General features: G+C 42.9%; 1 protein-coding gene across 1 annotated transcript in view; it reads right to left on the minus strand.

Annotated features, from left to right (window-relative positions):
• FRK (fyn related Src family tyrosine kinase) overlaps window positions 1-25,983 on the minus strand; it is a 161,092-nt gene that overhangs the window by 37,421 nt on the left and 97,688 nt on the right. The window contains exons 3-4 of the mRNA XM_089652142.1: window positions 18,365-18,528; window positions 5,473-5,641 (exon numbers count right to left, since the gene is read on the minus strand). Coding sequence (XP_089508268.1) covers window positions 5,473-5,641; window positions 18,365-18,528 — 333 coding nt within the window. The remainder of the gene's footprint in view (window positions 1-5,472; window positions 5,642-18,364; window positions 18,529-25,983) is intronic.

Genomic DNA, 25,983 nt, shown 5'->3' on the forward strand with positions numbered 1-25,983 from the left:
CATGTTGCTCATATCCCCCTAGTCTCCTTTTCTCAGGAGCGAATACATTCAGTTCCTCTAATCTTTCACCATAGCTGAGCTCCTCCATGCCTCTTATCAGTTAGGTTGCCCTTCTCTTTACTTTCTCCAGTTCCCCAATGTTCTTTTTGTGAATTGGTGCCCAAAACTGAACTGCATATTCCAGATGAGGTCTTACTAATGATTTGTACAGGGGTAATATGATATCTCTCTCTCTCTGGAGTCTATACCTCTTTTAATACAAAAGAGGATTCTGCTCGCTTTAGAAACCGCAGCTTGGAATTGCATTCCATTATTAAGCTTGTGATCTACCAGAACTCCCGGATCCTTCTCCACCTTTTATTCTACCAGTTGTACCCCCCTAGTATGTATGATGCATGCATATTCTTAGCCGCCAAGTGCATAGCCTTATATTTATCAACATTAAAACTCATATGCCACATAGTTGACCAATTAAACAGTACATTGAGGTCGGTTTGTAAGTTGGAGACATCCTGTAAGAACGTTATTCCACTGCACAGCTTGGTGCCATCTGCAAAGACTGAAATGGTATTTATAATCCCAGACCCTATATCATTTATAAATATATTAAAAGGTAAGGAACAGAAAATACCAAATCAATGATTGCTTGTTTTTTCCGCTGCTGGAACGCATATTGAAATTAGATCTATTAGGTGTGTCTGGGACCAGTCTAGGATGGGACAGACTTTTTCCAGTAAAGTAAAGCTCCTGGTATCCCCTGTCTTTGCATGTAGGCTATCGTAACCTTGTTGTCCAGACATAGGAGTACCCTCTTGCCCTCCAATGTAAGACAAAAGTTAGCAGGGCTTGCATAGCTGCCCTGAGTTCCAGGGTGTTCAAAACTATCCCCTGGGGTTTAAAGTCCAGCGCCCCTGAGCTGCCTGTTGTTGGCAATGTTTACCCCATCCTTTCAGACTGGCATCCGTAGGCACTATCTCTGGATGCATAGGAATGCATAGGTAAAGTTTCAGAAGGTTGCGAACCTGAGTCTACCACCAAAGAGATCGTTTCGCTCTGTAGGGGATGATGATTGATTGGTGTATTGATACTCCATCCCACTGTGCAAGAAAGGAACTCTGGAAGGTTCTCATGTGCCATTGGGCCCACTGAATCATAGGAAATGTAGAGGCCAACAATCCTACGATGCTGAGACAGGATATGACTGGCAGAGTTACTGCCGACACTGCTGTTATTACTTTGCAGATCAAAGGGCTTATCTTCCCCCTTGGAAGTTGGACAATGTTGGCATGTGTGTCCAGTAATGCACCCAGAAAGACCATTCTTTGTGTAGGGCATAAAGTTGTTCTTCTTCCAGATTATTTTCCACCCAAAGGACCGAAGGGTGTAGATTTAAAGTCTCTGATGTTTTACCAGAATATCCCTGCTCCTGGCAAGCAGCATGCTCAGAAGCCCTGAAGTGCGGACGCCATCTTGGAAAAGGGCAGAGAAACACAAAAGGACTACGGGGCTCAGCAAAAAAGACAGCAGAAACATATAAAAGGAAAGAAGCAAAGGAGAACCGCTGCAGAGAACCAGGCTTGTTTAAAGCACTTTGCAATGCTGACCAGCACACCCGAGACCACCAGACTGGGGTTTCCTCCACTGAGCTGATTTAGAGGCTGTACAGGATGGGGACTTCCACCCAACGGACGCTGAACCTGGTTGAGGTGAATGCCGTAAGGGGTAGTACGTGATCCATCCAGTCCAAATCAAGTGAGGACAAAAAGCAGAATGCTGTGCTGGAACCTTGCTTAAAACTTATAGATAACCAGTCCAATCAGGTTGGGCGGAGTCACAACCCAGAGTATGCTGCCATGATGCTCCAGGATATAAGGTTGCATTTCAGTAGAAAATAGACTCTTACTAAACTGGAATTAGACCACCTTGTGTCCTTAATTTATTTATTAGCTTGTATTGTTGTCGGTATCCCTGTTGCAGATTTCCCCTCACTTTCTGCCTGATTACACTGTTGTCAGTAGAACAGAAAGTGAGGAAATCTCCCTAATGGAGTTCTGGACAGCAATTAAACCTGGCAGGGGTTCTACCCTTTCAAACTATATACAATATCAAATATTGCATACTATTTTTTTTTAATATTACTTCTAAAAGCAAACATTTATTATATTGCAGATTACCAATTCTTAGATATGTTGGCTGCACATCTTTTCTTTTTAGGCTTTCTTTCTTCTAATTTTATCTGGTGATCTGCCCAGTTAGTATGTTGCTTTTCAAAAGAAGAAGCACTCCAGCAAAATGTATCAGTTTACAGAGTTGAGACACACCATTTAACTTACAATGATGAGATTTTGTTTGTTTATGTAAAACCCTTATCCCAAAAGTCAAAATGCTGTAACTGATTACAAAGTGTGAGCTGGAGTTTGACTTCAGTTTGTTCGTGTATTTAATTCCGCTAGTCCATCTAACACTCCCCTCCCCCCAGAGTGACAGTACTGCTGTCCAAATCTGCCTCTGTGCTACTTCATCTAGAGAGGAGGCACTCTAATTCAGGAGGTGTATTACTGGCCAGATCACTAGGCGAAAACATAGGGAAAAAGGCCAAAAAAAGAAAGTCACCACATCTAATAATTGGTAAGATGAAATATATTACATTTTTGTTTTTGGGTTTAATACTGCTTTAGTTATTGTACATCTGCTTTATGTAGCAACATATGGTTATAAATAATGCAATACTGAAAGAAAGCTGCCACCCAAAATTATTTTTTTTGTAAATGAAGGGTGATAGGTTCAGGATTTTATTGCAATTTCCTCCACACTGTTCCTTTCTGTCGAGCAGCTAGATAATAGATTGGAGTAAAAAGAACACCCAGAAGAACACTGCCTATTCTAATGTATCACTACCCCCTTAGGGATTGCTGGTGAATTTGGGTCCCCCTACAGTCCTGCACAGCCAGTCAGTTAGCATTTTCCACACGGCTTTCATCCACAGACAGAAATCAGGCCTTGATTGTTGGTTTTGCTGTTTTATTGAAGGGATTAAACTTGAATAGGGTTTAGGGATATATAGGATGCCAAAGGGAACTGAAGTCTGAGGACAACTTCCTGAACTATTCACAGCTTCTTCTCTCTGACACACGGTCTCTGTTGGAGTGCTAGCCAGCAGCTCCAGTTGCTTTCAGATGCCATCTAGCCTGAACTGTCATCGCTGCAAGGAGAGGAAAGAAAGCGACGGGGATTTCAAATCCCCACCGCTTTCCTCTTCTCTCTTACCACTGACACTAAGCATGGGATGCCTGCAAGGAGGTTCCCCACACCCCTCCAGTGTGAACTCGCTATGGCAAGCCTGGGCTCACACAGGAGCAGTAGGAAACCGCATGCGATTTTGACAAGCATTCCTGTGCAAATTGCATGCTACTCTTTGTGGTGCAATTTGCGTCCATTAACGCAAATCACACCGCATAGTATCGGTTAAGGAATCGCCAGCGAGGTAGCGACTACTTGCAAAAACTTGTATCGGTGCATCCTTACAACTAGATATAGTGGGATGATTGTAGTATTACATTTGAATCACTGGTATTTGTATAGCATAGAATTAGTGATAAGAAATCACTAGCAAAATATGAACAGAAAAGTGTCCTATCTTTGGGTTTTGCTGCTATGAGCATAGAGGCTATACACGGTGTTACTCAAGTATGCAGCAGAGTGTAAATAGTCATCCTTTATTTTGCTCAAATAGACAAATTAACAAGTCTATTGGACAGCAGGCTTAGTAAAGAGTCTGTTGTGCTCTTTTGCAAATATGCCACCACCCTGTGCAGCTGCTTGAGCCCCCAGATTCATTGGGTATGTGTAACAAGTAATGAATAAACCTTCCAGTGAAGCTATTACTAGGTTGCAGCTAGAGGAAGCTCCAATAAGTTGTAGCGTGACTTCAGGAGACTAATACCAACAAGCTCACATAAAACTCAGAATGAACAAGTGAGCAACATGTGTTTTGTGCTCTCCTCTTGATACAGGTTGGTCACATGTTGTTTATGCTATCTTTGTTCAGTTTTTTGTTTGTTCTGACATTCACTTTGTCTTTTGTACTTTTCCATGTGGCCTGCGCTGCCACTCTAAAGAAAGTAATTATTTCTATAATATGATCCATTTCTGTTTAACACATTAAACGCAGAACCAGCAAGTGGAAAACATGTGTTTTGTGCTCTCCTTTTGATAAAGATACTGCAGGCTGCATCTTTGTCATAGCTTGCACTCAGATCATTGACAATCCTGTGACATGTGCATTGACCATACACTTGCAAGGTCAGAGTTTAAACAGGGTTAATTGCCTTCCTCCATGCCCCTATGTGATAGGCCTCAGGCTTAGTGCTTGACCACTTAGGCATCACTGGCTGCATTGTGGAAGTCAGAAGTAGGAGCAACCAATGTGCTTCTTCATACTCAGGAGTACCAGGTTGTTTTTGGGTCTTTAATGGGTAAATGGGCCAATGGAAGTTAATGTAGTAGTATGTGAAAGCAAACTAGAAGCTTCTTACCATATCTACTATCCAACAAACCTGTTACTTTCTAATGTTCTGAGTCTTGATAAACCTGTCATAAGACAGCTAACTGAACCTTATTTAAAGCAAACTTGCAAGTCAGTTACAGTTTTAAAATAAATATTACACAGAATATAACTGGATACTAACATTTATAGGTAACGTTGGTCCAGGGAATATCAGATTGCCTCTCTGGGGATCAGGAAGGAATAATTGGGGAACTGGAGAAAGTGCAGAGAAGGGAAACCAAACTGATAAGAGGAATGGAGGAGCTCATCTATAAGGAAAGATTAAAGGAACTGAATTTATTCTCTCTTGAGAAGAGGAGATTAAGGGGGGATATGATCAACATGTATAAATACATCAGTGGTTCATATAGTGAACGTGGTGTAGAGTTATTCACCCTGAGGTCCTCACAGAGGACAAGGGGGCACTCTTTGCGTCTGGAGGAAAAGAGATTTAATCTCCAAATACGAAAAGGTTTCTTCACAGTTAGAGCTGTGAAAATGTAGAATAGACTCCCTCAATAGTTGGTTCTGGCTAGCTCAGTAACTTTAAAAAAGGCCTGGATTCTTGCCTAAAGACACAGAATATAACTGGCTACTAACCCCATCTGGATCAACTGTGGGTATAGGATTATAATTTTTTTTTTTTTAATGGTTGAACTGGATGGACTTCTGTCTTTTTTCAGTCAGACTAACTATGTAACTATGTAATTATGTAAAAAAAAAAACAGGCACCACAAGGTTTCTGCTGCTCAGTTAGCCTGAAAGACTCCTTTTGTGTTCCCTTCATACTCCAATTTTATTTTGTGACATTTTTCCAGGCTTTGGCTGTACTCCATCCCAAACCCCATCCACCAAAGTCAAGCAAGTTTTTTTATTGTACACTTTACTGTTGCATTACACTTTCAACATATATCAGCGCTACATACCAGGTTTTAAAGTTTTAATGGCCACTGATATAGTATTATTCCACAGTCCTTCCCAAACATCACCAAATTGACCTTGTCCCAGTTTCTTCAGAAACCTCAAAGAGTTTCGGTCAATTTCCCAATGATCTGCAGTTTGATAGCACAAATCTGGTGGCAGAGGTATTTCTGTCTGGTTTAGAGGTAAAAAAAAAATACATACAATATTAAACATATCAACACAGATTACAAGTAAAAGACCAACATGTTTGCACTTTACTGCACAGTGTATCCTCCTCAACTAACAAAGTCTACTAAAACAGAATAATGTCTTACTGTTATCTAATAACAGAATGCAGTCCACTGAAATATTTATAAGCATAAGTATTTCTTACCAATTGATTTACTTATTTTACATGGTGGTTTAACCTCCCTAGCAGTCTGATTATGTCCATATTTCTGTGCTGAAAGCAGTACATTTTTTTGCATGGAAATATGTATTTTTTTTTGTAGGCCTGTAATTTTTAGGAATAACTCACTGAAATCTGTCCGAACAAGAGTCTAGTAAACATCCCGGGTATGTTAAAATTGAAATATGAAATCATAAATTATAATTTAATAAATAATCATAAAAAATAATAATAATAAATTTAATTCAATAAGATAATCAAACCAAAGACACTGAAATTTGAAATTGAGCGCAAAGTTCGCACATCACTGAGCAAAGTCGCAAAATCCTTTTCAGTGTCTGATGACAAATTTCCCCACAAATTATTATCACTCAATTCTGCAAGTGGTTCTGATTTACTATCGCTGTTCTCTAGCTGGTCTAAAACCGCTTTTGACCTAAAGGGACACTTTTTGGAGGCCATGAACATTTCTGTTTCCAGGCAGAAAGAACAGTAAAAATGCAGGCAGGGCACAGGACAAAGCACTAGGGACAAAATGTATTTGAAATGCTTTGATACAGTAATGTTTTACTATGCGATTTTAGTGTATTTAGTGAATGTCACTTTTTGTCATTTTCAAATTTCCCACCGTTCCATCCCCCGTACGTCCCGACGCTCGCAGGGGACGGAACCCAGATGACAGATGCCGACATCTGCCGGATTACAATGCCGGGGACACTGCAGCAGGGACATCGCAGTAGCGCAGGACAATGTAACCGATCGAGGGATCCCAGAGCAGCGCCGCATGGTAAGCCCAAGTGTAGCTCGGGGTTACCGCTTGTGGTACTGAAACTTTACCCCGAGCTACACTCGGGAATACCGCCAGGGAGGTTAACATATTTCTCAGCAAATGATAAATGCTCAACGAAGTTACAACTGTAAAAGAGGATGTAAGTATTCCCCACAAAATTCAGCTTTCTCAGAAATAGTTCTCTTTTGCTTTTTCCATGACTTCTAGAAACATAGCTTTCTTCTGATTACCCACTAAATTTATTAAACAGTATCTCACAGAAATGAGTCCACCCCTCACATTTTTGTAAATATTTTATTATATCTTTTATGTGACAACACTGAAGAAATGACTCAAATCTACCTATCCACCCCTCACCTCACCCCCACATTCTCCGCCCGCATCACTCACCTCCTAAACGACATCTCTGACTGGATGTCGCTCCATTTCCTCAAACTCAACCTCTCCAAAACCGAGCTTCTCGTCTTTCCCCCTTCCCGTGCCCCCCCCCCCATCCTTTCCATCACTACCAACAACACCACCATCAATCCCGCCCAGCAAGCCAAGGTCCTTGGCGTCATTCTGGACTCAAACCTTTCCTTCCAACCTCATGTCAAATCACTCACAAATACATGCAGGCTCCACCTTCGCAACATCTCCAAGATACGCTCCTTCCTTACCCCAGACACCACTAAACTACTCGTTCACTCCCTGATTATCTCACGCCTTGACTACTGCAACTCCCTCCTCATCGGCCTACCCCAGTGCAAACTCTCCCCGCTCCAGACCATCCTGAACTCAGCGGCCAGACTCATCCACCTCACCAGCCGCTCCACCTCTGCCACCCCCCTCTGCCTCTCCCTCCACTGGCTCCCCATTGCCCAACGCATTAAATTCAAACTGCTCACTCTGACCTATAAAGCCATTCACAACACTGCCCCTAACTACCTCACCGACCTGATTCCCAAGTACCACCCTACCCGTACCCTTCGCTCTTCACAGGACCTCCTTCTATCTTGCTCCCTGGTCTCCTCCTCCCACGCACGACTGCAAGACTTCTCCAGGTCCTCCCCCATCCTCTGGAACTCACTACCCCAATCCATCAGACTGTCACCTTCCCTCCTCACCTTCAGGCGCTCCCTGAAAACCCACCTCTTCAGGGAAGCCTACCCCACCCTCACCTAACAGCCGCTGCCCTTCCCTCCTCCTACCACTCCATCCCCCACAGCCATTTCCTCCTGTACCTCTACCCCCTCCCTCCTAGATTGTAAGCTCGAAAGAGAAGGGCCCTCTTACCCCTTGTGTGCTGTTTGATGTTACTGTACTGTTTCATGTATTGTCCCCCCTCTATTGTACAGCGCTGAGCAAACCCTTTGGCGCTATATAAACTCGATAAATAAATAAAAATAAATAAATGACACTTTGCTACAATGTAAAGTAGTGAGTGTACAGCTTGTATAACAGTGTACATTTGCTGTCCCCTCAAAATAACTCAACACACAGACATTAATGACTAATCCGCTGGCAACAAAAGTGAGTACACCCCTAAGTGAAAATGTCCAGATTGGGCCCAATTAGCCATTTTCTCTCCCTGGGGTCATGTGACTCGCTAGTGTTACAAGGTCTTGGGTGTGAATGGGGAGCAGGTGTGTTAAATTTGGTGTTATCGCTCTCACTCTCGCATACTGGTCACTGGAAGTTCAACATGGCACCTCGTGGCAAAGAACTCTCTAAGGATCTGAAAAAAAGATTTGTTGCTCTACATAAAGATGGCCTAGGCTATAAGAAGATTGCCAAGACCCTGAAACTGAGCTGCAGCACGGTGGCCAAGACCATACAGCGGTTTAACAAGACTCCACTCAAGGTTCCACTCAGAACATGCCTTGCCATCGTTGACCAAAGAAGTTGAGTGCACGTGCTCAGCGTCATATCAGAGATTGCCTTTGGGAAAAAGACGTATGAGTGCTTCCAGCATTGCTGTAGAGGTTGAAGGGGTGGGGGGCCAGCCTGTCAGTGCTCACACCATACGCCGCACACTGCATCAAATTGGTCTGCATAGCTGTCATCCCAGAAGGAAGGCTCTTCTAAAGATGATGGACAAGAAAGCCTACAGACAGTTTACAGAAGACAAGCAGACTAAGGACATGGATTACTGGAACCATGTCCTTTGATCTGATGAGACCAAGATAAACTTATTTGGTTCAGATGGTGTCAAGTGTGTGTGGTGGCAACCAGGTGAGGAGTACAAAAACAAGTGTGTCTTGCCTACAGTCAAGCATGGTGGTGGGAGTGTCATGGTCTGGGGTTGCACGAGTGCTGCTGGCACTGGGGAGCTATAGTTCATTGAGGGAACCATGAATGCCAAAATGTACTGTGACATACTGAAGCAGAGCATGATCCCCTCCCTTCAGAGACTGGGCTGCAGGGCAGTATTCCAACTCGATTATGACTCCAAACACATCTCCAAGATGACCACTGTCTTGCTAAAGAAGCTGAGGGTAAAGGTAATGAACTGGCCAAACATGTCTCCAGACCTAAACCCTATTGAGCATCTGTGGGGCATCCTCATATGGAAGCTGGCATCCACCAGCTCCGTGATGTGGTCATGGAGGAGTGGAAGAGGACTCCAGTGGCAACCTGTGAAGCTCTGGTGAACTCCATGCCTAAGAGGGTTAAGGCAGTGCTGGAAAATAATGGTGGCCACACAAAATATTGACACTTTGGGCCCAATTTTGACATTTTCACTTAGGGGTGTACTCACTTTTGTTGCCAGTGGTTTAAACATTAATGGCTGTGTGTTGAGTTATTTTGAGGGGACAGCAAATTTACACTGTTATACAAGCTGTACACTCACTACATTACATTGTAGCAAAGTGTCATTTCTTCAGTGTTGTCACATGAAAAGGTATAATAAAATAGTTACAAAAATGTGAGGGGTGTATTCACTTCTGTGAGATACTGTATGTGCTCCTTTCTTCTCTGCTTGAAAACCTGGAAAAACCTGCATCACTGTCTTTGTCATCAAAATACCATAATATGTGCACCTGTACAGTAAAGATGCGGTCTGCAGTTTGTATGCCTGCCTTTCTAATAACTTAAAAAAATTCCACATTAAAGAAAATGTACTCTAACATCACCCTGCCTCAGTTTGTTAATAGTCAAAGCCTCTGGCAAAAATGACTATCTACTGTATGCTGTACTGGCTATCATGATCAATTTTACCACATTAAATTAGTTTTTTTCCTCATAACTTTATGAGCTGTTTATTTCTGATGTTGTCATATGCTGCTCTACAGGAAACCAAGTAGATGATAAATTTCTATTCCATGTCTATAAGGCTTTCCCAGTATTCGCCTAAAACGTTGACATATCAGTCTTAATGCCTGCTTGGTATTTTCTCAGTTCTATAGCCATACATAATTTTAGGTGTGATGCTTTAAAAGTATTTAAAATTTTATATATGAAGTTTAGGAGGGATATACAGTATATCACTATACTGTATTTTCTATATTCCAGGAAGCCATTTTTTCTAAAGTAGATAGAATACATACATTCTGTTCCACAGAAAATATTTTTCCCCTATCCTGTTATTCAGGAAATAGACCTTATAGGATTCCTGATCACAAGTCATAAATCTTTTATCCTTTGCCAAGTTATCTCCAGATGTTCAGTCCATGTCTAAGGCTGCTAATGCTTCCCGGTCAACTCCAGTTTGCTAATTTCTGTAAAGGGTCTACTTGCTCAGCAGGGTTGACTTCACAAGCCACAAGAGCCCTGCTCTTTTGTTATGAGCTAATAGGTTTTTAGACTTCTGCCATTTGACCTGACTGGCTTGGGTGACAGGTCAGACAGGTCAAAAGGCACAAGACCCTACTATGCTCCAACTAATATTAGGGCCACAGTAGAACATATGAACCTCCTTAAACAATATGGCAGTAGTCATGTGTTAAAATAATGACAGCGACTGCAGAGAGAAGTACATGGATTTGTTCCTGCCACTTGTGTTAATTTTGTCTCACAGTAGCTACCCTGGACTCAAGGGGGTTTATCTACTAAAGCTGGAGAGTGCAAAATCAGGCTCACTTCTACATAGAAACCAATCAGCTTCTAACTTCAGCTTGTACAATTAAGCTTCAGCAATAAAACCTGGAAACTGATTGGTTTCTATGCAGAAGCGAACCTGATTTTGCATGCTCCAGCTTTAGTAAATGAACCTCAAGGTGTCTGGTGGCATTCCCTACAGTGAAGTTATCTTTATTAACCTCCATTTGCTGTATGTGAATTCTTTAAAAGGGGGCATAAATAGTTTCAGTGAGTTCGTAGAGACCTATTCTGTGGTTAATTAGGTAAATGTAACAGGTATGTGTTTCTATCTTCAATACATTCCTTTAAAGTTTATTTTACCTAAAAGTAATTAAGTGACTTAGAGTTCTATTTACACTTTATAGTAAACCTGTGTTTTTCCCATTTGGCATTCCCATAAGCAAAAACAGATACACTGTAGAAGGTTTATATATCTTTAATTATTATCAGTACTGTAAATGAGAAAACACTGAATCTGAGCACAGAAAAAAATGAGCTGCAATCATTTTTCTTTCCACAAGGTGGCACATGAATCTACTTTTTGTGCCATTAGTATTCTAGCAGTAAATCTTAGAAGAATGCCAAACAAGGAAGTCATGCTTCTATTTCAAGAGGCAACAACAATACATAAAAAAACCCAGGGTAAACTGAAACTATGTATAGCACATGAAGGTCAGAACAAATATTAAATGAGTAAAATGGAATGTATCTCCCTGGAGCTATAGGAAGAAGGGACCCGACTTGGCTGGGGTTAGTCCCAGCAATATAATTAATGCTGCTGTTTTGATAGCACATATTCAGTTTAAACCATGGGTGCTTAACCCTGTCACCCTCCAACTGTTGTGGAACTACAAGTCTGATCATGCCTTTGCCTTTGGGAGCCATGCTTGAAACTGTCAGCCTTGCAATGCCTCATGAGGTTTGTAGTTCCGCAACACCTGGAGGACCACATGTTGAGCACTCATGGTTTAAACATTGCCTACATCTGATGGGTGGGCTGTAGTGCTGGAGAATGAGTATAAAGGGTAAACAAGATCATAGCAGGTAGGGAACAGCCTTTTTCCCTGTGATAGAGGAATGATCATGTTGTGGTGAGGTGAGTATACAGTTATTTATCTTTCAGTTAGTTTTTTCCCCATTTTTGTTATCTTGTCTAAGGAGCTCGAGGAGCTGGCCCACAGAATCAGGGATTAGATTCTTCTGCATAGGACTAACTGGATCCAGCAGTGCTTGGCCATGGTTCCCCCAGCACATACAGACTTGTGGCTTTGGTTTCAGGTTTACCAAGGGAGGAGAACGCTTGTTCTGTTAAGCATGGCCTTGTGTCTGCTGGTACCAAGAGTGACAATCTGGAGCCGGGACCTGCATCAGGCATCAAGGGGCCTTGAAAATCGTATTGTTCACAGTGCCATAGTGTATGTGGGTCCTGCCAGGATGTGGGTGGTGTTTGGGGCAAGCGCTTAACTTGTGGGACCAACAGGATTTATGGCAGCCCTCCAGATGTTTTTAGTAACAGGAGCAGAGACAATTCTGAGGCTTCTGTCTCTCTGTGTGCCCTAGGCTTCAGGCCCATCCTCTGTGGGAAGGCACAGGGCCTGCCCAGGTGACAAATGCCTGGTCCATTGGTGGGTTGGCTGAACCAAGAAACAAACATTCAACTGTTTTTCTGGTACCTCCTAGCATTGATGCTATGTGGAGCAGTCCATTGCCTGGTTGGGATGGAATGGGGAGGATATTATCCCCTTTTCATGTTCCCTCACAGCCTCAAAGCACATTGGGTGAGGAAGAGTCCAGGGACCATCACTAGCCAGGGCAATAGGAAATTTTCTACCTTTTCTGCAGGTATCTATATCATTGGTGCTCACCCCATGCTTTGGCAGTGACTTCCATATCCACTGCTGTAATGATGTTTCCCAGCCAGGATCCAGAAGTGCAGCTAGTCATCAACCTAGAATGTTGCAGCTTTCAGTAAACGTGCCACAGATAGTGTTAGGGCTGGAGGGATAAGTGGTGTAGAACAGCCGTTCTCAACCGGGGTGCCCAGGCACCCTGGGGTGCCTTGAGGTTTCTTCAGGGGTGCCTTGGCAAAATGTCTAAAAATTGCCCAAAACTTGTATGCAAGCCAGTGAATGGAACAAGGCTGCCTTTAGTTACACAAAGCCACAGGTTTTCATTGTGCACCATCACGACCTACTAGGCGTTGGTGTCCTGACAACCAATGACATCATCAGTTGATAAGGAGGATGTCAGCTGCCTGCACAGCATCCTAGTTTGATCTAAAAAAGCCTACTTTCTGACCCTCATCAATACCCTCTCCTCCTCCTTGCGGGCTCTTCTCCACTTTCAACTCTCTACTCTCTCCGCCCCCACCTCCACCCAGTACCTCACTCACTGCCCTCAAGATTGCCAATCACTTCAAAAACAAATTGACACTATTCACAGGGACAGCGCTGCTGCTCAGACCTCCACCCCACCTACCTCCTCTCACACAGCAACCCCCTCAACACCCCTCCCCCTTGGCCTCACCACTGTTCAGACCTCCACCCCATCTAACATCCATCTAACCCCATCTAACATCCCTCACACAGAAGCTCCCTCAACACTCCACTCTTTTGACCTCACCACCACTAAGGAGGTCACTAAGGTTTTCTCTGAAGCCCGCCTCACCACCTTCCCTCTTAACCCTGTCCCCTCACAACTCCTATGATCTCTCTCCTCCTCCATCCTACGCTCCCTAACCCACATCTATAATCTCTCCCTCTCTTCTGGCGCATTCCCCTCCCCACTGAAGCACGCACACATCACTCCCATACTTAAAAAGCCCTCCCTGGACCCCACTGACCCTAACAACCTTAGACCCATCTCCCTGCTGCCATTTACATCCAAACTCCTTGAGCGCTTAGTCTATACTCTCCTAAGCTCCCACCTCAATGACAACCACCTCCTCAACCCCCTACAGTCTGGCTTCTGTCCCCTACACTCCACCGAAACTGCCTTACTCAAACTCACAAATGACCTGCTAACCACAAAAGCCAATGCTCACTATTCAGTGCTCCTACTCCTCGACCTCTCCGTGGCATTCGACACAGTCGACCACCCCCTCCTCCTCAAGAAACTACACTCCCTTGGCCTCAGAGACTCCGCTCTATCCTGGCTCTCATCCTACCTATCACAACGCTCCTTCAGCGTTACCTATAACACTACCACCTCCTCCCCACTCCCCCTCTCTGTTGGGGTCCCTCAAGGCTCTGTCCTCGGGCCCCTTCTCTTCTCCATCTACACCTCCTCTCTTGGCCAACTGATACACTCTCACCGCTTCAACTACCACCTCTATGCCGACGACACGCAAATCTATCTCTCGACCCCTCGCCTCACCCCTTCAGTCTCCTTCCGAATCACCAGCCTACTGAATGACATATCAGATTGGAAGCCGCTCCACTTCCTTAAACTGAACCTTTCCAAAAACCGAGCTCCTAGTCTTCCCCCCCGCCTGCGCACCCCCCCCCTCACTGACTTCTCCATCACATTCAACCATGCCACCATCAAGCCCACCCCGCAAGCCAGAGTACTTGGTGTCATACCAGACTCCAATCTATACTTCCAGCCCATTCCTAACCCCTGAAACTACTAAGCAGCTCGTCCACTCCCTCATCATATCATGACTCGATTACTGCAACTCCCTCCTCACTGGCCTGCCTCACCACAGGCTATCCCCACTCCAGTCAATCCTGAATACGGCGGCCAGACTCATCCACCTTACCAACCGCTCAGTTTCTGCCATCCCCCTCTGCCAATCCCTCCACTGGCTTCCGATTGCCCAACGGATCAAATTCAAACTGCTAACACTGACATACAAAGCTGTCCTTAATTCTGCCCCAAGCTACATCACCAACCTAATATCCAAATACCACCAAAAACACACTCTCCGCTCATCACAAGACCTCCTTCTCTCTAGTTCCCTGATCTCCTCCTCCCACGCCTGCCTCCAGGACTTCTCCAGGGCATCACCCATCATCTGGAACTCCCTACCCCAATCCATCAGACTATCACCCACTCTCCTCTCCTTTAGGTGCACCCTAAAAACCCACCTCTTCAGGGAAGCCTACCCCACCCTCTGCTAACTGCTGATCTCCTCCACTCTTCCTACCACTCCATCCCCCACAGCTTTTCCTCCCGTACCACTAACCCCTCCCTCTTAGATTGTAAGCTCCAAGGAGCAGGGCCCTCGAACCCCTTGTGTTTCGCACTGTATTGTTATTGTACTGTCTCATGTATTGTCCTCCATTGTAATGTACAGCGCTGAGTGAATTATCTATATAAATACTGAATAATAATAATAAATCCTCCCTGCCCCTCTCCATCAGTGCTCAGCCTGAGCACTGATAGCCTATATTAGCTCAGTGATGGAGAAAATCTGAGGGAGAAGAGAAACACTGGAATACTACTCAGTACCAGTGTGAAAAATTGTATTTGCTTTGGAAGAATAAATCACCTCTAACGTTGGGTGTCTTACATGTGTGGATGTTGCTGCATTATATAAAACTATTAGAATAGTTTTTAACATTTTAGAATGGGGTGCCTCGAGAATGTCCATAATTTTAAAGGGTGCCTCAGGATTGTCCATAATTTTAAAGGGTGCCTTGACTGAAGAAAGGTTGAGAAACATTGGTGTAGAAGACCTTTTTGGAACCTTGAAGATGGTAATAGCACATTGAGATAGTTGGAGGTAGGGTTTAAGATGGTTATAAGGTATTTGGGCTCATGCAGTTGCTTAAGCTAAAAGTGTAACAACACCGGGGTCCCCTTTGACAAAACAGCAGAGTTAAAGGGTAGATAGTTCAGTGTCAATCCCTGAGGTAATGGAGATGCAAGGCACACTGTGGACACCGACAGTTAAGACAGGAGAGGTTTCTAGGGGAAAAAAGGAGAAGAGTATGCCTATCTTAGAAAATGCAAAGAACAATACCTGTGTCTACTTTGAAGGTCCATTAGGCGCTCATATAAAACAGGAAATTAAGGAGAAGATTTGGCGCAGGAAGTACATTTACATTTTTATCTTACTGTTATTGTAATGGAAAAGAACATCGTCAGGCAGAGGATGATGAGAGGTGCCACTTTTGTCTTATTCCTTAGGTCATAAATTACTCGGTGCAAGAATTTGCTATGTTAAGAAACATAGTAGGGTAAAGAATGCCATAACATTGTTCTGGTCTGATCTGTTATATGGAGTTGAGGTTATTCGGATGTATGGCTTTGCTCAATTATGATGAGCAGTTTAAATAACACATGTAGGTGTGTCTGAGTTTAGCATGGGACCACAAAGATCACATTGGTCTTTGGTTGCATCTAATGGTTGACTAGAAAGGCTCTCAGTTATAGGGGACATCAGCTCAGTCCTTTTCAACTGGCACTGATGGGTCTGCCTGGAGCGGGTTTGTCTGGAAAAAAGAGTGTGTTGGAAGTTCACAAGGGAACTTGTAAATAGGGAGTTTCTTTCAAATTTAGCATGAATGCTCTGGATGTAGAGGATCAAGGCTATCACTCTCCAAGTGTTTTTGCAAAAAGAGATCTATGGATATATATCGGATGGTACTCAGCCCTCTGGAAAAGGGGGTGATACCAGTAACACTAAGTAAGATTCAAGCTTTGTTAAATGACTGTCCAGATAAAGAGGCTGTGGCTTTTTTTGAACCACGGTTTTCTAGAGGGGTTTAGAATCCCTGGCTCCTTGAGTAGCTGGGGTATAGGGGCAAAAAAATTAGGTATTAATTGGCAACATCCTCAGGAAATCAGGGACAAATTAAGAAAGGAAGTGGAATTGGGCAGAATGGGACATACACATGCCGTCCCATTCCAAATTTGTGGGATTCGCCTATGGGTTTAATTCCAAAGTAGAGAGTTGGGAAGTTTTCTTTTTCATCATTTGTCATAACTGAAGTGTTCTAACAGTATTGATGAAAAATTAAGTAGGGTAATTTACACCACTTTTGATGTGGCAGTTGCCATTGTTAAGCAGGTGGGACCTGGTACTCTGATAATGAAATCTGACATTGAGTCTGCCTTACCTTTCAGTTGCTTGTTTGATGGTCTAGTCAAGTTTGTATTTACCAGAGTTTGTCAATGGGTTGTTCCATGTCTTGTGCTTACTTTGAAATGTTCTGCACATTTTTGGAATGAGTCATTCAGCAGGTTTCGGGAGAAACTACGATTTTACAGTATTTAGATAACGCTTTGTGTGTATGATGTGGGCATGATTCAGTGTCATGTCATGTTGGCCAGTTTACAAACAGTCTTTAGCACATTTGGGGTGCTGGCAATGGTGATGGTCTTTTTAGGAATTGAATACAATTTTGTAAAAGGTGAATGTAGGTTGCCTAATGCGAAGTGATTTGCGTAGAGTCATTGTGCAGGCTCAATCTACTGAAAATGTGGCTTAAGGAATTTCCCACCTGCTGGGAAAACTCATTTTTGTTTGTAAGAGCATGCCTATGGGTTTGCAGGCAATTGTTAAGGGCTATGAAGGCTGACTTGAAGGTTTGGGAGGTATTCCTCTCCACTTTAACACTACAGTCTTTTGGCAGGATAAGAGTGTCAACTGCTGCCTTGCAGCTTTTTACAAATGCATCTGGAGCCATAGGTTTTGACACATCTTTTCAAGATGAATGGTTTGTAGAAAAATGGCTTGAAGACTGGCGGATGGAAAATTTGAAACCAAGTCTGGTGTGCCTTGAATTACTTCCTCTGGTGGTGTCAGTACAGATTTGGAGGGAAAAGTTGAGGAATAAATTAGCTTAGAGTAGAAATGGTTGTTAGGGTCTATTATACCCAGAAAAAAACACTACTTTAAAATGCCCAAAGCAATCTTTTTACGCATTAGAGAGGCAGCAGTCTGTATAAATCTATATGTGAAAAAATATCATAAACCATGTTATCCACGTTACTTATAAATCAATGACACAATGTACAAGGTCCTGGGATCACATAGTTCTGCACTGGCCATGCAGAGTAAAAGCTGTTGAAACCACAACATCAGATAGATTTTTGTATTGTTTTTAAATTTGATTGCATGACTTGTGGTTATAATGTTATTAAATTGGGGCTCTACAATATGCTGATGCATTGCGGTATTCCCCTGTTTATTTATTACATCCAGGCCCTTTAAAATGACTAACCCTATATGGTACAGAATACTCCACTCCTGGGATGATTTACCTTAAATTTAACCAGATGGGTTGTTCCTTTAAAAAAAGTTTAAGGGCATCTAAGCTTCTGCCAATTAGTAAAGGTCAGGGAACAGCATCACAGAGGTGGCTGCTCATGGACCTCCAGCCGGCTCAGAGGGACCCTCTCGGTGTTACATAAATGTTCGCCGAAACACAGTGTTCTCCAGGACAGTGATGCCTTGTGGTAAGTTGTACGTCAGTGACAGGGGGCATTGTATAACATAGATTAAGTTTCTCTGTGTACAGAGGATTTGGGCTAGGGAACTTTAAACTACAGATTTATTCAAATAGATGTTAAGATCACAGTGACACCCTCTAACCAGTACCTAAAGCCCGCTCTAATTTATGAGAAATGCAGAATAGCTCACTCAGTTGAATAAATGAAACAGTTATACACACAAACAAGACATAAATGAGGAATCTGTAAATACCTTTTTACATGGGTTTGTGAGCCTGCAGCAGAGACCATCTATTGACTTTTTGTAATTTTGCACAAGTTCCTCCAAATCCCGGAAAGTTTTTCTTGGTGAAATATAAAATCCTCCATTATCAAGCTTTCTAATTCTGTAGTGTTTCACAGCAGTGCCATCATAGACTGGAAAAAAGAAGCAAATTCTATATTTGTTTGTTGTCCAAATCGTATTGTTTTGGTAAATCTAAGCATTGGTAAGTGAAAGTAAGCAATAGTAAGTAAATCTAAATAGTAAGCAGTGAATAAGTCATGTTTTAAGACAAAGCTCTACTGTGGTACAACAATATTGTTACTACACAACTAATTCTGTTATTCACTGTTATTGAAAATTACCTTTCCATTTCAATTAGCTGACAATTTCTAAAACAAATTTTAACCAGTAGTTTAATGACGTCCAGAACGCTCCTTACATGTTGTGGTTGGATTTTTTTCGTGAATTGTATGTGACTAGTTTATGTATGTACACTGCTCAAACAAATTAAAGGAACACTTTGAAAACACATCAGATCTCAATGGAAAAAAATATCATGCTGGATATCTATACTGATATGGACTGGGTAGTGTGTTAGGAATGTAAGGATGCCCCATCGTTTGATGGAAATGAAAATTATCAACCTACAGAGGACTAAATTTAAAGACACCCAAAAATCAAAGTGAAAAAATAATGCAGCAGGCTAGTCCATTTTGCTGAAATTTCATTGCAGCAACTCCAAATGGTACTCAGTAGTTTGTAATAGCCCCCCTGTGCTTGTATGCATGCCTGACAACATTGGGGCAGGCTCCTAATGAGACGACAGATGGTGTCCTGGGGTATTTCCTCCCAGATCTGGACCAGGGCATCACTGAGCTCCTGGACAGCCTGAGGTGCAACCTGGCAGCGTCGGATGGACCGAAAAATGAGATCCCAGAGGTGTTCTATTGGTCAGAAGAGTGTGAGGGCAAATTCAATGGTATCAATTCCTTCATCCTACAGGAACTGCCTGCATAATCTTGCCACATGAGTCCGGGCATTGTCATGCACTAGGAGGAACCTAGGACCAACTGCACCAGCATAGGGTCTGACAATGGGTCCAAGGATTTCATCCCTATACCTAATGGCAGTCAGGGTGCCATTGTCTAGCCTGTAGAGGTCTGTGCGTCCCTCCATGGATATGCCTCCCCAGACCATCACTGACCCACCACCAAAACAGTCATGCTGAACAATGTTACAGGCAGCATACTGTTCTCCACGGCTTCTCCATACCCTTTGATGTGTGTCACATGTGCTCAGGGCGAACCTGCTCTCATCTGCGAATAGCACATGGCACCAGTGGTAGACTTGCCAATTCTGGTGCTCAATGGCAAATACTAGTCAAGCTCTATGGTACTGGGCAGTGAGCACAGGGCCCGCTAGAGGATGTTGTTTCTGTTTGTTTGTTTGTTTGGTTAGAGATATTTACACCAGTGGCCTGCTGGAGGGAATTTTATAGGGCTCTGGCAGTGCTCATCCTGTTCCTCCTTGCACAAAGGAGCAAATACTGGTCTTGCTGATGGGTTAAGGACCTTCTATGGTCCTGTCCAGCTCTCCTAGTGTAACTACCTGTCTCCTGGAATCTTCTCCATGCTCTTGAGACTGTACTAGGAGATACTGCAAACCTTCCGGCAATGGCACGTATTGATGTGCCATCCTGGAGGAGTTGGACTGCCTGTGCAACCTCTGTAAGGTCCAGGTATCGCCTCATGCTACCAATAGTGACACTGACCCTAGCCAAATGCAAAACTAGTGAAAAACAGTCAGAAAAGATGAATAGGGAAAACATTGTCAGTGGCCTCGAAATGTAAAACCATTCCTGTTTTGGGGGTTGTCTCAGCGCTGCCCATCTAGTGCATCTGTTGTTAATCAGTTTCAGCTGCTTTGGTGTCAATGAAATTAACAACCCCCTCTGCTACTTACAGTAACTGACCAGATTAATAACCCAGGAGTTTAATTGACTTGATGCTATACTCTGATTAAAAAGTGCTCCTTTAATTTTTTGAGCAGTGTATTTTTTTCATATATATATATGCAAGTTAATGAGTTATATTTATTATTATTTAATTATCTCAGGCACTTATATACAGTAGTACTGCCAATTTAAACAGCACTTTACATGTGTATATTGCACATCCCTGCCCTCAAGGAGCTCACAATCTAAGGTCCCTAACTTGCATATATACACATACTAGGGCCATTTTAATCAGGAGCCAGTTAACCTACCAAGCAAGTAGTGTGGTGGATGGGATTTGAACGACAACCCTAATGCTCTGCTCCTATGTATATTTATTGTTGACAGCTCACTATATATATATATATATATATATATCTGGTAAACCTGGGGCATGATCATTTCATGGGACATGCACCCATATAAAACATGGTGCCTCGGGCAAAGATGACAAACCACACCCCCTGATGGAATGGGGCATGAATATTTTATGTACAGTATGTAATGTTTGTGGAATGTGCCACATCATGTGGATTGCTTTTCAGAGAGTGTTTGACAAGTGGTAAGTAGGCATTATGTCACCCCCTTGCTGCTTGTTTTAACCATGAAAATGCCGACCCATTGCTCATGGTCATAACACAATACCACAGACTAAAGGTGTGGTCACCCTAAATCATGCTGGTGTCCCCAGGGCTGGGCATTATGATTGTAGTCAAAGCTCTGTTAGAAGCTGGGCTCACCCCTGCTGCACCTGGATTAACCTGGCACCTGCCAATCTACCAACTTGCTGCATATGGTCGGACTCCTCTAGAAGATAAATGGGCTGAATGAGACATGCTCTGCAGCTCCTGACTGAGTACAACTTCGGGATCACAATTACTTATCTTGGTGAAATAGTGGAGTTGGTAACACCATCCTTCAAGTGCATACCTTTAGGTCTGTGTCATCCCAGGGGTGGTCCTACTCAGGACTGCATGGTGGCTTCAAAATTTCTTTAGGTTTATGCTGCCTCATCACACCCTTGATTGTAGCTGGCATATTTAAATACTTACCTTTACGCCCATGCCTATGTTCTTGCATGGCTCTGTACAGTACCACACAGGCTTTGCATGTGAAAAAAACCTGGCTGGGTCCTTTGCCTAGTGCATACACATGCTGTGGCCTCGTTCATTCCTATATACTCTACTTGAAGGTTGAAACTGCTATGATTATGGACCATACTTTGGAAAGAATGGGGCCATAGAGCATGTGCCACTAGATCAAGAACTTCGCTGTGATGTTTTAGATGCAGAAGGCTGCTTGGTGCCCAGCAATGTAAAATACTTTGGAAAATATTATATTTACTGTTTATTACTGTATATTTTTGTATAGCCCCTAGCATACCTTAACATAATTTAAATAGAAGGCTAACTGTTTTGTACTTTTTCTTTTATCTTAACCGTTCTCTGATGGCATGTATTGTATTCCAGTCTTGCACATTTGCCCCAGTTAAATGGCAGTCTAAGGGCCCTTTCACAGTAATCAATTTTTGATCAGATTTTTTTTATATTTTCAGTTAAAAAGAGGAAACTTATCCTGTTTTGCCACGTTTTTGCTGGGAGGTATGAGACATGCAGGGAGGGTTACACTGCAAACACAGTATGTTGCCCCAAGCACTCCTTATCCCCTGACTGTTAATCTGTTGTCACCTACTGGCTGGACATTGTATGTACATCGGATTCCAGAGCAGATATGTAAATGACCAATACAATGCTTAGTAACTATCACTGAATAGAAATCACTGGAATACAGGACTAGTGTCAGGAGATACCAGAGCTAGAAGGGAAGTCATTCCTCACTTCCCAATCACATCACTGAGACTGAGTGTGTTCTCACCACAGGCTCTGGCTCCTCCTGACAGGACTGACACTGCAGTCACTCCTGTCAGTGTGGAGAGGGATAATCGGGTGAGTTCCAAGCATGCCCCTCTCAACATAAAGCCCTGGGCATGTGCTCCTTCTGGCCCGCCCCCACCAGCAGGTGTGAGATTGCAAAAAAAAAACACCTGTCAAAGTACCTTAGCCAAATCTTTTGTTGGGGGGGGGGGGGATTTGAATCTCTGTCATGTTTTTATTGTGTCCCTGTCAAGGTGATTTCACCTGGTGACAGTAAGAAAGAGGAGAATGGGGACAGCAATAACAATGTGGCATAGGTTCTCACCCTTTCTTATTCAAGTTACATATTAGAGATATTTGGTAACTACACAGGAGAGTTTCCAACAAGAATGAGCAGAATATTTTGAGTGAGTTCTCCATATAGTAGTATATGTAGCACTGTCTTAGCCCCATGTAATTACCAGAGAATACGATAAATAATACATCCATTCTAAATCCACATCATATTTTTTTAAGCTTCCAATTCAAGGTTATGTTTTTGTACAATCACATTGAGATTGTACAAATAATACTTCAATTTGTACTTTATTTGTGTCCTTGAACTTTCATAAAGTTGTATACAGTCTGTTTGTGTAAATAACATGTGTACACTTCTGCCATCTTAGTAAATTACAAATAACTGCTTTCACTCTTTATCATTGTGTAATTTGTTTCCCAGCTCAGTCCTTGTTAGCGTAAAATTAAAGTATAATCAAATAGGAAATGGAAAATAGTCAAGTGTATGGTGCCACATACCTTATCAGGTGACCTTTAGAATGCAAGTATTGTTACAAATAATAAAATGTTATCAGACAGGTCGATGTCTGTGCAGAATGAGCTAATAATTCATACCCAAGGATGATTAAGTAGAACTCTGAAGTACAATTAGAGTGGAAAGAAACAATGTTGGTTTTGGTTGTAGTTATGTCTTTTTGTTAGTGTTGTAAAAAAAACTAAAATTAATCGAACCCCTAAGAAAAATGTGCATGCACTCATCTGTAATTGTGAGCAAAGCTTGTCCTGTGTACCTAAGAAGCCCATTAACCTGGAAGAACCCTATATACATGCTAAAAGTTTAGCTGTAACTCCACTAAAGCTACACAATTTTATAACATAGAATTCTTAAAAAACCTTTTGTGGCTTAAAGTGTATGCCAGGGCAGAGTATAAAATAAATAAATAAAAACATATATAGTAGATCTCTGTAGTACATATATGTGCTGCATGTTTTATACCTTTAAAAAAATACTTCAAGTACAGAAAAATACCTACCAGAAAACTATCTGCCAAAAAAACAGTGAATTCCAAACTTTACAAGCTGACAGCACAGTGCAATTGCTGTTCTTAAATATGCAGTCTACCTCCTATCCAGTGGTGTATTTTGCTTTTGTGCTGCCCTAGGCAACATAAAAATCAGGAGAGAGAAAGAAAGAGAGAAAGAGAGAGAGAAAGAGAGAAAGAAAGAGAGAGAGAAAGAGAGAAAGAGAATGGGAGAGAGAGAAAGAGAGAAAGAGAAAGAGAGAGAAAGAGAAAGAAAGAGCCAAGCACTGGTTAAAGCTTGTAGGAGTTTTCTTTCTGCTTTAGGAGGATGCAAAACCCATGTCCTCTGTCTGGACAATGTTGATTGGCCCTGTGCTGATCATATTCACTCTCCCAAGAAAAAAAACCCTCTAGCAATACACACTAAACTGAGCATGTACAGAATGGCTATGGTTCAGTCTGTCTTATTAGGAGATAAGACGTGGACATTTGAACAAGAGGAGGAGCAGAGAAGTCACTCCACAAGATATGTTATATCAGGAGATAAGAGGAGAACACTGGAAGAAGGGTAGGATCAAAGATGTTAGGATCAAACTGCCTTTTTACGCAATGCAGAGGATTAACCCTTGTTACAGTGAGTAACAAGCATGCTTTACTGCATATACAGAATGATTATTCTGTTATGTGTTTAGTAACACTTTAACAACCAGTGAATAGCTGGTTATTAGGGAACAGGCTGGGAAGCCGGCCACTGCGTCCTTAAAGGATGAGTCATCAGCTGACAGCGGGGCTCCCATCTGTCGTTGAATGTAAAAAGAACCTTTGCCTGCAATAAACAATTGTAAAAAAAAATGGCATGGGGTCCCCCCCCCCCTTTTAGGTCTGGTGTGGATTTTGAGGGGAACTGCCAAAACCCATCGGGTCCTCCCCAAAATCCATAGCATAACCTTTCCAAGCATGCAACCTGGCAGGAGAATGAATGCCCCCCCCCCTCCTGAACCATACCAGGCCACATGCCCTCAACAAGGGGGGGGGTGCTTTGGGGCAGGGAAGGCTACCCCTCAAAGCATCTTGTCTCCATGTTGATGGAGACAAGGGCATTTTCCCCACAACCCTGTCCCAGATCCCAGCCCCCTATGTGAATGACTATTATACCCCTAGTCATTCACAAAAAAAAAAGTGTATTGTAAAGGCAGTTTTTGACAAGTCCTTTATTAAAAAAATTTAAAAAGTCCCCCAGTGTAGATCCATCATCAATCTCGATTCCTGCCACTGCCACCAACCTGGATAAAAAAAACCCTCCAGTCCAAATGAAGGCTCCTGCCATCACCGACCCAGCATGCCCTGGTCAATTGAGTCACAAGAAGGTGGCATCACTCAGTGATGTCACTGGGTGGCCCCATCCCTTAGTTATTTAAGAGCTGTCAGACGAAGGAGCTGCCATATGGTGTGAGCCTTTCGTTGGGACCAGAGGGTTTTTTTTTTTTTTTTTTTTGGGTCGGCGGTGGTGGCTGGTGTCATGACTGAATGGATCTACACATTTTTTTTATTTTGTATTTTTTGATAAGTGACTTGTCACTTGTTTTTATTTACTTTTTACACTTTTTTTGTGAATGAGTAAGGGTACTATGTGCCCCATACTCATTTGTATGGAGGGGTGGGAACTGGGGTCCCCCTTGTTAAAGCCCCCCATCCACAGACCCCCACAACTACTGGATAGGGTTGTGGGAAAGAGGCATTTGTCCCCATCAACATGAGGACAAGTGCTTTTGGGGGGATCCCCCTGCCCCAAAACACCTCCCCATGTTTAGGGCATGTGGTCTGGTATGGTTCGGGGGGGGGAGCGTTCTCTTGCCCCCCTCCTTTCCTGGCCTGCCAGGCTGCATGCTCAAATAAGGGTCTGGTATGGATTTTGTGGGGACCCCACACTTTTTTTTTTTTGGCATAGGGTTACCCTTAAAATCGATACCAGGCCCTTTGGGGGGGGGGGGGGAGACCCCCACACTGTTTTTTTCACATTTTTGTATTGTATTGCCAGCAATAGGGGGACCCTGGTGACAGCTAATGACTCATCCGTTGTTAAGGACACAACGGCCCGCTCCTTAACAATGAAGCTACTAAATGTAGCTTACACAATAGACTAAACATTGCTAAATGCCGGCAAAATAACGCTAAACATTAGTGTTTTTTGTCCAGCGTTTTTAAAGCAATTTTTAGCTTTTCTAGTGTGCATACCTCTATAGACAAGTTTAACTGGTCCGCAACCGTGCTGTAGCCGAAGGACGGCTACAGTGCGGTTGTTTAATCCTGAGAAAACGTCCATGGACATCATTATAGGACACATGCCCTGCGGCGCGCACCTTGTCCCGCCGGTGTTTGCTGTGTCCTACGAACTCAGCTGATCACGTAGTACGGTAAATCGGCCAATCACGGCAGCTTTTT

The sequence above is a fragment of the Staurois parvus genome, unplaced genomic scaffold, assembly GCF_062004578.1.
Source record: "Staurois parvus isolate SC_StPar_1 unplaced genomic scaffold, SC_StPar_1.0 ptg000672l, whole genome shotgun sequence".
NCBI classification, from domain to species: domain Eukaryota; kingdom Metazoa; phylum Chordata; class Amphibia; order Anura; family Ranidae; genus Staurois; species Staurois parvus.